The sequence below is a fragment of the Mesoplodon mirus genome (assembly GCF_964341445.2).
Source record: "Mesoplodon mirus genome assembly, chromosome: 16".
NCBI classification, from domain to species: Eukaryota; Metazoa; Chordata; class Mammalia; order Artiodactyla; family Ziphiidae; genus Mesoplodon; species Mesoplodon mirus.
Window position 1 is genome coordinate 31,713,538 of NC_138992.1, and position 18,397 is coordinate 31,731,934.

General features: G+C 32.7%; 1 protein-coding gene across 8 annotated transcripts in view; it reads right to left on the bottom strand.

Moving 5' to 3' along the window:
- RIMS2 (regulating synaptic membrane exocytosis 2) overlaps positions 1-18,397 on the bottom strand; it is a 587,388-nt gene that overhangs the window by 228,425 nt on the left and 340,566 nt on the right. For all 8 annotated transcript variants that reach the window (XM_082600831.1, XM_082600834.1, XM_082600833.1 and 5 more), the window contains 2 exons: positions 18,220-18,391; positions 15,992-16,145 (listed from right to left, as the gene is read on the bottom strand). In XM_082600831.1, the coding sequence (XP_082456957.1) occupies positions 15,992-16,145; positions 18,220-18,391 (326 nt within the window). The remainder of the gene's footprint in view (positions 1-15,991; positions 16,146-18,219; positions 18,392-18,397) is intronic.

Here is an 18,397-nt window from a genome sequence, read left to right on the forward strand (position 1 = left end):
TATTGTAAAATAATGTTAATCAACCAGCTTGTTAAAGTCTATTTTTTCTTTACTTCTAATAAATTTATTATGGTTTAACTGGAATTTTTCTATGGAGACAATATACTTCCCAGTCCTAATGCCTTTTTTCTTTCTTTTTCCTGTCTTTCTATGCTAGTAAGCATAATACTGGAAAGAAACAGAGAAATTTTACATTTCTTTCTAAATTCTGATTTTAAATAGAATTTTTCTAATATTTATCCATTTAAAGTGATATCTGCTGAATTTACATTCTATCAGATTGAGGAAAGTCTCTTATAAGTTCAGTGATATTTCATAAAGGATTTTCAATTTTTATTTACAATTAATTCTGGCCTGTTTCCTTCCTGTACTAACCTTTTGGTTTAGAATCAAGGTTACACTAGCCCAACTAAATATTGAGAATTAGTCCTTTTTTATTCTCTGGGAGAATTTGTGTAGATTAAAAAAAAAATCTGTTCTTTGAAATTTTGAGAGAATTAATCTATAAAATTACCATGGTCTGGTGTTTCCATTGTGGGTATATTTTAAATTGCTAATTCCACTTTTTGGTAGATGTAGAATGACTTATTAATTCAAGATTTAGTAAATTATATATTTTACAGGAATTTGTTCACTTTGTCTAAGTTTTCAAAGTGCTTGCTACAATGTTTAAATTTTATTTTATAATTTATTTTCTGATATATCAATTATACATCCATTTGAATACTAACCATACCTTCTTTTTATTTCTTCACTACAGGTTTATTTTATTTTATTTTATTTTTTTGCAGTACGCGGGCCTCTCACTGTTGTGGCCTCTCCCGTTGCGGAGCACAGGCTCCAGACACGCAGGCTCAGCGGCCATGGCTCATGGGCCTAGCCGCTCCATGGTATGTGGGATCTTCCTGGACCGGGGCACGCACCCGTGTCCCCTGCATCGACAGGTGGACTCTCAACCACTGCGCCACCAGGGAAGCCCACTACAGGTTTATTTTGTAATTGACTTAAAGGATTAAATTTGGAGGTCCATAATCCTAACCAGAAATTTGTTTCTTGTTTTATTTGGGTTTTTGCTCTTATTGTTAGGATTTCTTTCCTTCTATTTTTAATTTATTTCATTATTCTTTTCCTAAAAAACTGAATGAGTACATCGTAATTTTCAACCTTCGAACACTTTGTTAACATAAGCATTCTCCCCCAAGTACTTCTTTGCATTACACAAATATTTGTATGTAGTATATTCATTAAAGTTCAGTTCTAGGTATTTTCTTCTTGGGTCTATAAGATATTTACCATACTTCATTAAATTTAAGGCACTATTAACTGAATAATCCATGACAGTTGCAGAGATAATAGATCTTGAAAAAAATGTTCTTTAGAGTACAAGTTTATTTTTTAAATTTATCAAATGTATGGGTATAATTTATCTCTTTTAAAAAAAATCTACATAGTAACACTCTAGTTGAAGAAAATAGCCTACAGCATAACAATTCTTTGAAATTTGTCAAAAAATGATTTATTGAATAGTATATTAATAATTCTTACAAGTGTTTCATGGACATAACAGATGAATATGAATTCATCAAATGTTAGGTTCAGAGTTCTTTGACCATGAGATTAAATTTGTTAATTCTGTGGTTTGATTCTCTTCTATCTTCCCTAAATTTTTGTTTGCTTGGCCAATAAATGATTGAGAGAGAATTATATTAAACTCTTCTTTAATGGTGGTACATTTGTTGATTTTTCTCTCTAGTTCTAACTTAATGCTTATTGAAGTTATTTCATTTATACATGCAAGTTTAAAATTATTTTAATAGACGTAAAAAAATCATGTGAAAACGTTTAACCCCCATTCATGATAAAATGTATCAGCAAACTACTGAGAAGGAAACTTCCTCAAACTGATAAAGGGCATCTACAAAAAACCTACAGCTAACATAACAATTATTAAATATAGAATGTATTCCCCCTAAGAGAAAGAATAAGCCAGTGATGTCCAATACAACCCCTTCTATTCAATACTGTATTTGCATGACAGTAAAATACAGCAAGGGAAATAAATGGAAGGTATACAGATTAAAACGTGTATCTCAAAATAGAGAAATTTATCCCAGGAGAAAGGGATGAAAAAAAGGAGAGCAAAGAGAGCCATAAAAATACAGATAAATATAAACATAAACAAACTCTGAAGGAACAAAATGACAGTAATTATAATAATTACTAATTTGGAAGTAGAGGTAAAATTCTGGCAGTAATATGTTAAATGGTAGGGGTGAGGTTGTGAATCAGATTTTAACTTTTTTATATGGTTTGGGAAAAATGGTAGCGATGTTAGTATTACTTTGTTAAGGGTGCATGTTATAATTTCAATAGTAACTACTAAAAGAATAGAGATTAAAAATAAAAAACAGAGGGCACAGACTATGTTAGAAAAAAAGAATTATCTATATATATTTGTTTGTGTATGCATAGAATATCTCTGCAAAAATATAGACACTGGTAAGAGTGGTTCATTCAGGGAAGGAGAACTAGATGTTTAAAAAATAGGGATGATAGTTTTTTTTCACTATATACACTTTTGAATTTATACCCTATGAATGTATTACTTAATTAAAAATCAGTAGCAAAATTTTACACGTTTCATTTGTAGGTGAAAAGCATTTATGTTCTCTATTGGGAATATGTTCTATTAATTCAAGTTGGTTAACTGTGTAGTTCAAATTTCTGGGAGACCGTTACTATGATTGTGGTTTTTCAACTTCTCTTTTCAATTCTTTCTCACTTTTATAATAGGTGTGATATAACCAAGTCTAGGATTTTAGATGCTCGTCTGGCTCCTGCTGGTTCTTCTACAGCTTCCTCCAGGCCTGTGCCATGCACATCTGCAGTTGCACACAAAGGACACCGGCTGCTTCTGATGGTCACCCACAAAATCAGGGTTAGAGACAGACACCGGTTCTAGTTTGTCCTCGTGGGTTCTGGTTTTCCTTGATTTTCCTGGTTTTCATGCATTTTTCCTTTCCAACCTGACCTATGACTTACAGTAACTTTAGGACCCCCTAGTGGATGGACAGCCTTCCATACTTTTCACTAGCTCCCCTTTGTGGTTTCTGGCAAGTGACTTTACTCAGATTCTTCAATTATACTTTTAAAAACCTTCTTACAAAGAAGTCCCAGCTTATCCTATAATTTTGTAAAATTTAATCTTTATAATAAATTTCTTATTCCATATCTCTAATAGTGCTTTAGCTTCCTGACTGAAGCTTAACTTATATAGTATTTAAGTTCTTAATCCAGCTAGAGTTAAGTTTTTTGTACATATTGCAAGACAGGAGATTTAATTTAACCTATTTTCTTTTCTTTATGGATAATAATTTTTTTCCAGCTCTTTAATTAAATTGCCTATTTCCCCCCTCTTGATCTGACATATTACTTCAGATCCTTATATAAGACAGTGTTATATAAGAGATTCTGCTTCTGGGCTCTCTACTTATTTTACTGATTGATTTATTCTCATACCAGTTCCACACCATGTCAAGTACATTAAATGCTGATATCTGATCAAACAATTAGCTCCTCCCTGCCCTCACAAGAAGCTTTCTAACTATTTTTTGGCCCTTTAGTTCTCTGTACACTTAAAATCTGGCCATCAGTTTTGATAAAGATATCTGATAAGATTGGAACTGAATTGAATCGTTAGGTCAAACAGGGGAAATTGACAATAATGTTGAGTCTTCTTATGGATGGTTATGGTATATATCCATTTATTTAAGTGTTCTTTAATATTTCTTAATAAAAGTTTTAAATTTTGTCCTATGGTAGTTTTACACAACTTCTGCTAGATTTATTCCTAGATATTTGATATTCTCTGTTACTATTATAAGTTACATCTTTTAAAATTTATTTATTCTATTTGATACTAGGGTATAGAAATGCAATTAACTTTTATATATTAATCTTATATACAGCTTTCCTGATAAATCATAATTTGTCTATAGATTCTTTTCAAAGTTTGAGTTAAACAATCATGTCAACTGCAAATATCTTTTTTCTTTCTTTGAATCCTTAATGTTTCTAGATTCTTTTGTCTCATGTACTAAGACCTCCATTACAATCATTTTCTTGTGTGGGTTTAAAAAAGAATAATTCTATCATTGGCAATTTAAGAAGAAATTTCCTGTAGATATTTAATAGATATTCCATCAAATTGAAGAAGTTCTTTTCTAACTACTGATTTGCTAACAGATATATATGAATTTATGTTGAATTCTACAAAATGCTTTTTATTCATTATTGAAAATGACCATAGTTTTTCTCCCTGAATCTGTAAACATGCTTAACCACATTAATAGATTTTTATAAATTTTGGAATTGATTTATTTTCAATAGCTTTTTGGTCATCTATATTTAGGAGTGAAATGGACTTATACATTTCCCTTCTTGGAATGGCTTTGTAGAATTTGGGTATAAAAGTTATGTTAACTTTGTAAATCAGCTTAGAAACATTTTTACTTTATTTATATTACATTCCAGAGTCTTATTAGATTAAGATAACCTGTTAAAAGTTAGTATAAATCACCCGTAAAAAATGACTTGTTCTAGTGGGTTTTTTATTTTCAAAGTTTTACAACTTTCAACATATTAATAATATTTGTGGTTAAAGGAATGTTTAAAGTTTTTATTTCTTATTGAGTCAGTTTTCATAAATACTATTTTTCCAGGAATTTGTCCATAATATGTCCATGTTTTTGAAGTTATTTTTGTATACTTGTAGACAGAGTTCCAATAGCCTAACTGTACTTATGATAATATCAACTTTATCTGAAATTATCTCTTCCTTTTACGCTGTTATTTTTTTGTGCCAAATCTGTTCCTGATAATGTCAGAGTTTTCAGAATTTTATATATTTAGTTATTTCTTCTTTTGTTAGTTTTCTATTTCATACATTAATTTGCATTTATTAGAGCTGTATATAAATAGAAGCATACAGTCTGTATTCCTTTTGTCTGTCTTCTTTCACTCAGTACAATTGCTCTGAGATCCATCCATGCTGTAGTGTATATCAACAGTTCCTTCTTTTTTATTGGTGAGTAATATTCCATTTTATGTCTATACCACAGATCGTTTGTCCATTCCCCAGTTGAGGGGCTTTTGGGTTGTTTGGCTATTACAAATCAAACTACAATAAACATTCATGTACAAGTTATTGTTTGGATATATGCTTTCACTTTGGTAAACACCTAGGAGTGGAATGGTTGCGTTATATAGTAGGTGTAGAAACTGCCGAAGTATTTTCCAAAGAGGCTGTAACATTTTACATTTCCACAAGCAACGTATGAGAGTTTTAGTCACTTCCCATTGTCCCCAGTATATAGCACAGACAGGCTTTTCCATTTTAGCTATTTAAGTAAGTGTGCAATAGTATCTCATTTGCATTTCTCTGACTAATGTTGAACATCTTCTCATATACTTATTTTCCATCCCTATATCTTCTTTAATGGTCTTTCATATTTTATGTCCACTTTTTATTGGTTGTTTTTCTTATTGATGAGTTTTGACAGTTCTCTATATATTTTAAATATAAGTGCTTTATCAGATATATGGTTTGCAAATATGTCTCCCAGCCTGTGGCTCGGCTTTTCATTATCTTAACAGTTTCCTTTAAAGAAAAAAAAAAAAGATAATTTTATTTTGAGGAAGGCCAATTTATCAGTTTGTTACATAATGGAACACAATTTTGGTACCCTAAGAAATCTCTGCCTAACCCAAGGTGACAAAATTTTCTCCTAGGAGTTTTATAATTTTAAGGTTTACATTGATTTTGAGTTAATTTTTTAATGGTGTGAAATGTGGATAGAAGTTCACTTTTTAAATCACTTGACCTTTTGTACCTGGCATTTTATTTAGCATAACATTTTTTTGTTCAACCACACTGTTGTCTGTATTAGCACTTTGTTCCCTGTTATTTATAGTAATCCACTGTATGGATACCACATTCCACTTTTTGACCATTATGAATAATGCTGTACATTCATGTACAAGTCTGAGTGGATATCCACTTTCATTTCACCTGCCTGCCAGTGAATTGCTGGGTCATATGGTAAATTTATTTTTAATTTTTTAACAAACCACCAAACTGTTTTCCAAAGAACGATACCATTTCACATTTCTAGCAGTAAACAAATTATGGTTCTAACCTCTATCCTTGCCAGAATTTGTTATTATTCGTCTTTTGTATCATACTGATTCCAGTGGATATGAACTGATAATCTTAATGTGGTTATAATTTGCATTTCACTAACAAATGATGACTTGAGGCATCTTTTCATGTGCTTATTTGTCATCTGTACGTCTTCTTCCATGAAATCACAATTCTAATTTTTTCCCAACTTTTGATTGCATTATTTGTCTTCTTATTATTGAATTTTATTTATTTATTTATTTTTTTGCAGTACGCGGGCCTCTCACTGTTGTGGCCTCTCCTGCTGTGGAGCACAGGCTCCGGATGCGCAGGCCCAGCGGCCATGGCTCACAGGCCCAGCCGCTCCGCAGCACGTGGGATCCTCCTGGACTGGGGCATGAACCCGTGTCCCCCGCATCGGCAGGCAGACTCTCAACCACTGCGCCACCAGGGAAGCCCCTTATTATTGAATTTTAAGGTTTCTTTATATATTGTGGGTGCAAGTATTTGTCAAATATATGATTTGCAAGTATTTTCTCCCAGTCAGTGGCTCATCTTTTTACCTTCTTAATGGTGTCTTGAAGCCAAACATTTTAATTTTTTATGAAGTCCAATTTATTTCTTCAGTCTTCTATTAATTTTCCCTTTGGTGCTGTATTAAAGAAACCTTTGCCTAACCCAAGGTAATACAGATTCTCTCCTATGTTTTTTTCTAAGAGTTTTATAGTCTTAGCTTACATTCAGGTCTATGATTCATTTTTAAGTTAACTTTTATGGATGGTGTGAGATAGGCTCTAAAATAATCTTTTAACATGTGGATATTTGATTGTTCTTGCACTATTAGTTAAAAAGATAATTCTTTTCCCACTGGATTGCCTTGGCACCTCTGTTGAAAATCAACTGACCATAAATATAAGGGCTTATTTTTAAATTCTGAATTAGGTTCCATCTATTGGTACGTTTATCATTATGCCAGCACCACAATATTGTGATTACTGTAGCTTTATAAGTTTTGAAATCAGGAAATGTAGGACTTCCAAATTTGCTTTTGTTTTTGTTTTGGCTGCTTAGGATCCTAGGCATGTCCAAATAAATTTTAAGATCAGCTTATTAATTTCAGCAAAAAATCCTGCTTAGATTTTGATATGCATTATATTGACTCTATAAACCAATTTGGGGAAATATCACCATCTTAATAATATTGAGTCTTCCAATCCATGAATGTGAAATACCTCTCAATTTATGTAAGTTGTCCATTAATGGTTTTCAGCAATTTTTGTGATTTCTTTAGTATGCAAGTTTGCACTTATTTTTGAAATTTATTCACAAGTATTTAAAATATTTTTATTCTATTATGAATGAAAATATCAATATTTTAAATTTCCTTTTCAAAACGTTAGTGGCTAGTATATAAAATACAATTGATTTCACATATTGTTCAATTATCTTTGAACCTTGCTGACACTGTTTATTAGCTTTGGTAGTTTTCTGTGGATTCTTTACAATTTTCTACATATAGAATTATGTCATCTGTGAATAAAAAGTTTCACTTCTTCCATTCCATTTTGAATGCCTTTTATTTATTTTTTTCGTGCCTGACTACTTTAATTAGAGTCTCCAGTGCACTGCTGAATAGAAGTGGTAAGAACAGACATCCTTACCTAGTTCCCAATTAAAGGGAAAGTATTCAGTCTTTTACAATTAAAAATGGTGACAGCTGTAGGTTTTTGTACGTTCTCTTTATCAGGTTGAGGATGTTCCCTCCTATTCCAACTTTATTGATAGTTTTCTTTGTGAATGGATGTTGGATTTTGTCATAGCTTTTTCATCTCATGTGAATGATCACATGGTTTTTGTCCTTTTTTCTATTAATATATTGAATTGATTTTTAGTTAGTAAATCAACTTTACATTACTGGGATAAATCCTTCTCAGTTATAGTATATAACACATTGCTGGATTTGATTTACTAATATTTTGTTGAGGATTTCTTTATATTCATGGATATTGATCTATAGTTCTCCTGTGATATGTTTGTCTGACTTTGGTATCAGGATAATATTGGCCTTAGGAAATTAATTGGAAACTATTTCCTTCTCTTTTTTTCTCAAAGAATTTGAGAAGTATTGTTATTTCCATTTACATTTACCATAGAATTCATCAGATTCATCACTGGTGAAGCCACTGGGCCTAGGCTTTTCTTTGTGGAAAAATCTTCATTACTGATTCAGCTTTTTTACGTGTTATAGGTTTATTCAGATTTTTTGGATCAGTTTCTGTAATTTATGACTCTCTAGAAATTTGCCCATTTCATCTGTTGTTTAATTTCATAGCATAAAGGTGTTCATTATATTCCTATGTGATTCTCCAAAGAATTCCCATAGGAATCCCTTTAATTTCTGTTAAATTGGTAGTGAATTCCAATGCATTTCAGTAATTTGTGTCTTTTTTCTTGGTCAATTTTGTTGAGCTCTTCAAAAACCATAGTTAATTCCTTTTTTGTTTTTGTTTTTGTTTTAATTTAATTTAATTTAATTTATTTTTGGCTGTGTTGGGTCTTCGGTTCTGTGCGAGGGCTTTCTCTAGTTGTGGCGAGCGGGGGCCACTCTTCGTTGCGATGCACGGGCCTCTCACTGTCGCTGCCTCTCTTGCTGCGGAGCACAAGCTCCAGATGCGTAGGCTCAGTAGTTGTGGCTCACGGGCCTCGTTGCTCCACGGCATGTGGGATCTTCCCAGACCAGAGCTCAAACCCGTGTCCCCTGCATTGGCAGGCAGATTCTCAACCACTGCGCCACCAGGGAAGCCCTGTTTCGTTTTTTAAAAATTAATACAATCTAACAATCTCTATAGATTTTCTCTGTGTAATTTGAAGCTGCATTATTACATGTTTAAATGTTGAGGATTGGTATGTTCTCTTGATTAATTTACCATTTTATTATTATTATTATTATTTTTTTTTTTTTTCTTTTTGCGGTATGCGGGCCTCTCACCGCCGCGGCCTCTCCCGTCGCGGAGCACAGGCTCCGGACGCGCAGGCTCCGGATGCGCAGGCTCAGCGGCCATGGCCCACGGGCCCAGCCGCCCCGCGGCACACGGGATACTCCCAGACCGGGGCACGAACCCGTATCCCCTGCATCGGCAGGCGGACTCTCAACCACTGCGCCACCAGGGAGGCCCCCATTTTATTATTATAAAATGACATTTATCCCTGGTAATGTTCTTTGCTCTAAAATCTAATTTGTCTAATATTAATATAGGGTAATCCATATTTCTTTTGTTATTAATGTGTTATCTTTTCCATACTTTTCATTAAACCTCTTTGTGTTTTTAAATTTAAAATGGGTTTCTTGTAGCCAGCATACAGCTGGGTTTTGCCTTTAAAAAAAAACCCAAAATGCCTTTTAATTGGGGCATTTTTACTATTTACATTCAATATGATCATTGACTTGTTTGGTTTACATCTTTCAACTTGCTACTTATTTTCTATTGTCCCATCTGTTCTTTGTTCCATTTTCCCTCTTTTTCTGTATTCTTTTGGATGAAATGGCTCTTTTTCTGGTCCCATTTTCTCTCTTCTGTTGGCTTATTAGCTATAACCTTTTGTTTTGTGGTTTTAGGGCTTACAGTATACATACTTATTACAATCTCCTTTCAATTCATATACTACTATTCATATAGTATACTATAAAAACACTACAGTCATACACTTCTATTTTTCCTCTCCTAACCTTTGTGCTGCTGTTGTCACATGTTTCACTTTAACATATATTGCAAACCCTATACTGTATTGCTATTGTTTCAATGGTCAATTATATTTAAAGGTATTTAAACAACAAGAAAATACCTTATATATTTATCCACGAAGTTACCATTTCTGGTGTTCCTCATTCCTTTATATACATTTCTATTATATATCTGTCTCGTATCCTTATTCTTCTGCTTGAAGGACTTCCTTTAACATTTGTTATAGTGCAAGGCTTCTAGTGAAGAGATCTTTTAGTAGTTGTATGCTTGAAAACTCTTTATTTTGCCTTCATTTTTGAAAGAAATATGAATGGGTATAAATTCCAGATTGATATTTTTTCTTATGTACTTGCACTGTTTCCAATGAAAAATCTGTGGTCATCTTTACCTTTACTCCTCAGTTATGTGCTGAGCTTGTCTTCTCTGGATGCTGTAAGATTTTCTATTTGTTATTAGTTTGAAAGAACTTAATTTTAACGTGCCTTGGTATATTATTCATGTTTCTTGTGCTTGGAAGTTCAGTGAGATTCCTCGATATGTGGGTTTATGGTTTTCAACAAATTTGGACAATTGATCAACCATTATTTCTTCAAATATTTTTGTGCTTTCCCCCTCTCCTCTCCTGCAGGGACTTAAATTACCTGTGTATTAGGTAGCTTCAAGTTGTCCACAGTTCACTTTGATCCTTTCAGTTTTTGCTCTAAAATTTTTTTAATGTAATAAAGTGTTCACTTCTAGGGCTAACTGTTCTCCACTACTGAGGTCAGACATTTCTGCATACTCAACACAATGTCCCATGAAACTTGATGTTTTCAGACTCACTGAAAAAAACAGACACTATTCTCAGGTACTATTACCTCTAATCCTTTTGGGTGGTTCTTTTCCCAGCATTGGGTAGATTCCTCCATTCATTCACTGATCAAATTCAGCTGAACACTTGAGAGGGACCCTCTGTGGATCTTTGAGTTCTCTCTTTGCACAGTTCTCTCCTTTCCTGTATTCTGTTCTGTGAACTCTAGCCTTCTGTCTCCCTGAATTCAGCTCCATCTCCCTAACTCTGGAAGTCTGTAGGTTCCATCTGTGTTTCTTCCACTATGCTGTGTGCAAGAAATTCTCTTAAAGAGAGGTAGGCAAGGGCAATTTTAGGGTTCAACTCATTTGTTTACCTTATTTTAGTAATTACTGTCCTCAGTTGCCTAATATCCAGTGTTATTCAAACAGTTATATCATGTATTTGTCCACTTTTGTTGTTTTGTTGGGAATTGAGGTGGGAAAGAAAGTGCAACCCCTTTTACTCAATCCTGGTTGTAAATGGTAAATCCTTCCTCATTTACCTCATTTTCATTTAGGGACTGAAACTTCAGTTTGCTATTCCTAAGTTTTTAAAACAAATTTTACCTAATCTTATTCAAGAAGAAAAATTTTTTAAATATAAAAGTTCATTAGACTAAATATATTTTAAAATATTAACCTTACTAAAATTGTTAAAACCAAGAGAAATCCCAGTAACCAGTTAAAAAACTTAACATCAGTTTAAATATCTTGACATATACTCTGTGCATGTGTGAATTTAAAAGTCATAATACATTGGAGTAAAAAAACCTAAATCTATTCAGTTTCCTTTAGAAGATATGAAAAAATGGTTAAAATGATAGAAACTACAGCAAACATTGCAGTTTTAATTCAACATACTTAGAATTTTTAACACTATCCCTCCATAAGTCAAAAATATAGCAAATTACACCCATATAAATTCAAAAGTTCTGAAACAGTGTACATGATAGCACAATACGCACTAAAACATACTTCATTGATGAAATAATACCATACTAAAGGAGACAAGATTAGACACACTGAAATCATAAATCACTATATTTCAACAAATGGTTTTTAATACCAAAATAATAAAGATGTCAACATGGAGATACTGGAAAAGTTCTATAGGTAGAAAAAGGAAGCTAGTGATATTTTGTTTAGGAATTTAACATATGCACAATAGCCAGACAAAGCACAAAACAACAAACTAATTAAACTGTGCATATGAATACATGCATTAAGCATTGTACATGTTAAAATTTACCTGAATTATATGAACATAAGGCTTTATCTGGAAAAAAAAATGTTAAAGTGTCAAAAATATACTTAAAAATATTTATATGCAAAAGGGATATTAAAATCTAATTTCTGCTCTACATTACAGACTGTCGTTTAACATTTTCATTTAAAAGTTTAAAAGGCCATACTAATTCAGAATAAAATAACGAAGGAAGATACATCATATCTAAATTAGTAAAAATTCAAATTATAAATATGTTAGTAGAGACTTTGATTAAATGAAACAATTAGAGGCTAACAGAGAAGTACAAATTAGAGAAGGTACATAAAATCAAACAATAATAGGCCTGCCCTGCATACTAATGGTTATCAATATCAATTCTATTTTATACTATGTGGCCACATAACATACCATGAAATGTGAGAGATAATTGTTACACACAGAAATTTGGTATACAAGAAGCAACTAATGAACTTAAATTGAAGGGATCTTAGAAAAACATTATTAATTTTGGAATTCCTGATTTTGGAAAGAGTATATTTTAAATTTGATTTCTTTCTGGAAGAGGAAAACTTTGAAAATTCATAAAGAACAAGTTATTTTGATGTTCTCACTCAGTAAAAAATATAAATGTAGAAATCATCACAGGTAAGTTAGCAGAATACAAATTAGTTAATTCTTCTATTTCTAAATATTGACTAAGTTTCAAAAGGTAGCACAATATTAACAAATTGTTTTTACATTTAAAGATAAGTAAATTATCATCTGAATATACATTAGAAATTTAAAGGAATGTATGAACTATCAGGCCACAATAATACTAAGTAGTGAAAAGATGCCATAATACCTGGAAAAAAGTAAATATTTACCCTGACACATATAAGTTGTTAGCCAAAAGATAATAAATCACAGGAAAATGAAACAACAGGTTCACTGGTTATTATAGAAGCTTAGTTTCTAATGTTTAATTAAATTTTTTTTAAGTTTGAATGACTTGATTCTAAACTTTACTTAACAAACAGAGAAGTAGTACATTAGGCCTTATTATTCATGATTGATCTGTCCCATTGGTAATCTATACATTGCTGGAATTATATAGACTATTTTGGGGAAAAAAAACTTTATTCTGGCCACTATATAGGAACTTCATAAGGCCATAAGTATAAAATTGTAGAAATTAGAAAATAGTAGAGTTAAATAGTTTGTGTTGTAACATTTTATCAAGGGCATATTTTCATAAATTAACAATACACTGAATCAACTAGATTAAACTAGGATTTTTTAAAAATCAACATAAATTCTAATTCATTTGAGCAACACTTACTATTACTCTAATTACCAGGTTTCAAACTTACTTTACAACATTTTCATTTAAAATAGATTGACTATATTCATCACAAAATTTTAAAATCTATTGATAATCTTCTCTGAGTTTCCTTCCATTACTTTCATATGGAACTTGGTTAAATACTCACTCATGTTTTTCTAGTCCTTTAACATTTTAACTTTTTAAATTTTGTTAATTCTGAAATTAATTTTGGTATATGGTATATAAAGGCAGTGGCGTGCTGGTAGAGGTTTAACAACTGTCTCTCTGGGGGGAAAAAAAGCCTTGACTTGTAACACTTGCCTATTTCCGTAATGTAATTACTCCCATATAGCCAATTTCAAGCTACCAAAGTCACTGTATGGGAAGGGAAGAGATACATATACAATTGGCTCTATCTCCAGCATACCATCGGAAAAGAATTGTTTACCAAACTGAAATTAAAATATAATAGGAAGAAATGATCTTAGAGGAAGCTACTAAGGTAAAATGAAAGTAAAAAGACTGATGATGCTTCAAGATGTCAAAATCTCTTCTTATACCACAAAGTAAAGGAAAAGTCTGAGAGTAACAATAATTAAGAGCCTCATCATCCAAAAATAAAGACAATGAAAATAAGAAGAGATAAAGCTACAACAACCTTTCTAAACAAGAAAAAAAAGCAGAAGATAAAGTAATTTTTTTTTTTTTTCCCGTACGCGGGCCTCTCACTGTTGTGGCCTCTCCCGTTGCGGAGCACAGGCTCCGGATGCGCAGGCTCGGCGGCCATGGCTCACGGGCCCAGCCGCTCCGCGGCATATGGGATCCTCCCAGACCGGGGCACGAACCCGTATCCCCTGCATCGGCAGGCGGACTCTCAACCACTGCGCCACCAGGGAGGCCCAAGATAAAGTAATATTTTAAAAATTACACAATGAACAGATCACATGTAAATAACTGATACTGCAAAATTGTCATACAAAGAGGTAATCACGAGCATGCAGCAAAAAATTGTAGAAAAAAGCATGATAGTGGTGCGTTATATAGTTAATAAATAAAAATAACGTTACTTTAAAAAAGATTCAGTTTCTATAATGTATATAATTTTAAATTGTAGTATCAATTGTTGTATAATATTTCCTTAAAAACACTGAACATAATTGTAAATCTAAGTAAATATATCGAAGAAGTATTTTACATGCTGATACAATTAACATTTTTAGTAGTTTTAAAATTCTCTGTAGACATCTTTGTATCATGTCAAATAATTTTTATTAAATATTTAGAATAATAATATTCATAATCATAATGATTTATTCATATATGCAAATTCATATTAATATAACATATTCAAACCCTGGAATTTAGAATGGGTATATATTTAGTAAAGAAAATATTTTTGTAGTGTTCTCCCTTCTTCATGTCATTCTGCTGTTTGTGTTCATCAAAGATAACTCTGGATCATGCATCTTTTTTCTTGGGAACAGTGTCTACATATAACAATGTGTCCTCAGTAAAACTCAGAGTATGCTCCACATTAATAATATATAATTTTTTTTTGCCAAGAACACTATGGTAAAAGTATAATTTCATATCCTTCTTACATCTTGAATGATCTGGACACTATGGTTTAATGACATATTTAACTGATCCAAGTTTACTATGCCCTCTCTATTTCAAAGGTATTATCTGAGGATTTTCTGTAAAGTACTCTGTTGTTAATTTCAATAAGATTCATCAGATAAAAACAAATAAATTTGAGCTGTAGGAGCATCAAACCAACAATGCCACTTTTCAATGTGGAAAACATTTCTGAGTTTCCTTTAAGATTCTCTGGATTGATCTGTTTTATAGTTTGAACTGTGCATAATTCAGAGTAAAATGCAAACACTGATAATAATAATAATAACAACAACAACAATAATAACATCAGTTTACATTCCAGAGATTAACTCTTAGAACCACTCTGTGATGTAGGTACTATTATTTCCTTTTCCTAAATGAGGAAAGTCAAACAGAGAGAGATGACCTACCTCAAGTCATACAACTCTTTTTTTTTTTTTTTTTTTTTGTGGTACGCGGGCCTCTCACTGTTGTGGCCTCTCCCGTTGTGGAGCACAGGCTCCGGACGCGCAGGCTCAGCGGCCATGGCTCACGGGCCCAGCCGCTCCATGGCATGTGGGATCCTCCCGGACCGGGGCACGAACCCGTGTCCCCTGCCTCGGCAGGCGGACTCTCAACCACTGCGCCACCAGGGAAGCCCCCATACAACTCTTAAGTGAGAGGATTAATATTTACACTCAGGTTTGTTTGAGCAATGTTCATGGTCATGGTTTCAACCACTATGCTATACTTGTTATCCTACATATTCATAAAATACTTGGCTTAGTGACAGTGGATATCATAATTTCAGATATCTACAGGTACATCACCAAATTCTACTACATTAGCTATCTCATTCCTATATTTTCGATTCTAAGAGGTAAAATTAAAACATAACTATGCTTCATTGTGTGTCATACTGTGATGAGTGAATACTACATGTATACAGTTGAGTGTATCAAACAATTTAAAAGCTTCAATAGTAGCTATGAAAATACTAACAGATGACTGTTAATACCCATAATGGTATCTTCAAATTCAATGTCCTATATATCATTCAAGATAAGTCAATAAAGGTACAATAAATTTTACTGAAAACTTACTTTGCAACCTCCGTGTTGGGCTCTCTCCATGTAGTTGTCTTCGTGGCATATATGGAGAAGGGTGGGGAAGTGGCAATGAAGAAACATCGTGGGTCTGAAGTTTGTACCAATGTGGTTCATCATCTAATAAGGCTGTTTCTAATTCAATTAAAATCTACAAAGCCAAGAGACAAAGGACTGTCTTATGACAATAATACAGAAATTCTCTTAAATGGTTTTATTATAATAATGATAATTATAATAGTAATGCTATTTTAGGTCAAAAGCAAGGTTATGCTGCAGAATTGCCCATACGTTTGACAATAACTAAATAAGAGATAAGTATATACAACTTCTTATTAAGTTAATGGCTTTGAATATCTAAGACATTTACTTTGTAGACCCTTGAACACCTATCTGCTAGAGGCTGTTAAATATGCCATTACATAAATAGCACTTACTACTAAAAGTCTGTAATAATAACTGGTATATATATATATGCCATTTTACAGTTTAAAAAACATTTTCATTTACATTCATTAATTTAACCTTTACAAACTCTGAAATGGAGAGATTAAAAACAAATTAGAAGTGCTTACTGTGTGTTAAGAACCATGTCATATGTTATCTTAATTCTCAGGAAAAAACTACTAGGTTGGTCTTATTATTCAACTTTTACAAATAAGGATACCAAGGCTGAAAAAGGTTACAAAATTTGTTTAAGCCCACATCACTGGTTAGTGAAAGAGCCGTAATAAGTCAAAGGCTGTCTTACTTAACATTCTGTTTAACATATCATGCTGCTAAGGATTCAAAACAGGAAAGAAAAAAAAGAATGGATTTTCAATATGAACCATGTTATAATATGAATATCTAATAAATTTATAAAGGAAATCAGTCCATAGCAATAAATGATTCTTTTTATCTTCTTTTAAAGTCATGTGCAAATATGACAGTGCCTGGTTTAAGTATATGAGAACTGCTATATAATGATAAATCACTATTTAGCTATGGGAGGTAAAAATGTAAAACAACTAAGGTACTCTTCATTCTTCCTAAATTTTCCCTAGTCATTTTCAAAATTATAAGCACTGTGTTCCAAATGGTCTCACACACACACACACACACACACACACATTTAATTCTCACTCTAACCCTGAATTGCATACTACTATCATTCTCACTTGATTGAAGAGGAAACTAAAGCACAAATATATTAAATAACTTGCTCAAGGACCAAGGCCAGGAAGTAGTAGTGTCAGGAATGCAGAACCAGGCAGCTGGCGCTAATCTCTGCTCCTAGCCATTATGTTACCCTTCTTTCCAACTGGTTTACCACTCTTTGATTCCTTAGCTAACAACATTCAGTTCAATATTTCTATAGATTGTTGCTTTTCCCATGGTATTACATTTAATCTACTCAGGAAAACTAACCACACTGAAAAAACTGAAAGCAGTTCTCTTATATGTTAATAGCGGGAAAACTGCCTCTCATCCACCCGTCTCCAATTCATTCTCTACATTACAGCTAGAAATATTTTTCTCAAGTACAAATGCAATCAAGCCAGTCTCTTTAAAACCTGTCATTTGTTCCCATTATCTACAGGATAAAATCCAAACTTGATATATGAAGGGACATGATCAGGTGTCAGTTTAACCCTCAAGACTCATTTCTTACCACATTCCTTTCCCATTTCAATGCAGTTGTCCAAGACCCCTGCAACTCTAGTATTTTGTTATTCCCTCTGCAGGAACTTTACTTCCCCTGACTATGCTAAATTCCAGTTTCTCTGTGGATCCTTCCATGGACCACTTCCCCTTCCCTGCACAGCAATTATGTATTCCTACTGCACTTTCCCTGAAAGAGCATCTGCCATACTATGTTATAATTGTTCACTCACTTGTGTGTATCCCAGTGGATTATAAATTCCTTGAAGAAAGTAATATACCTTATTGACCTTTGACACCTCAGTCCCTAGCACATTACAGATACAGTACAGGGCTGAAAAAATGATCTATAAATAAATGATTTAATTACTAGTTGTACAATTTGTTCAGTAAACTGAAAGGAAATACATGTACTATAGAGGCATCAATAAGTTTTTTCTTAAAACAGCAGGTAAATTCATTCTGTTAAATTATGTCTAGGTGTTTCAGTTATTCAAAATATAATATTTTACTGATAGTCATATAAACAAAAGTATTCAGGATGACATGAATAGTCTAAGCTTTAAAATAGTTCCAGATACCTCTCCTAAGAATTCACTTTCTTCCTCTCGAACTCGAGCTTGATCCCAAAGGGTAATCTCCAGCATTCGTTCCCGAAATTCTCTTCGGTGGACTGGAGAATAAATGAATGTTTGGTTCCATTTGGGTTCCAATGTTTTCTTTACTGTTTTAGTTCTTCTTTTGTTTTTATCACTATGA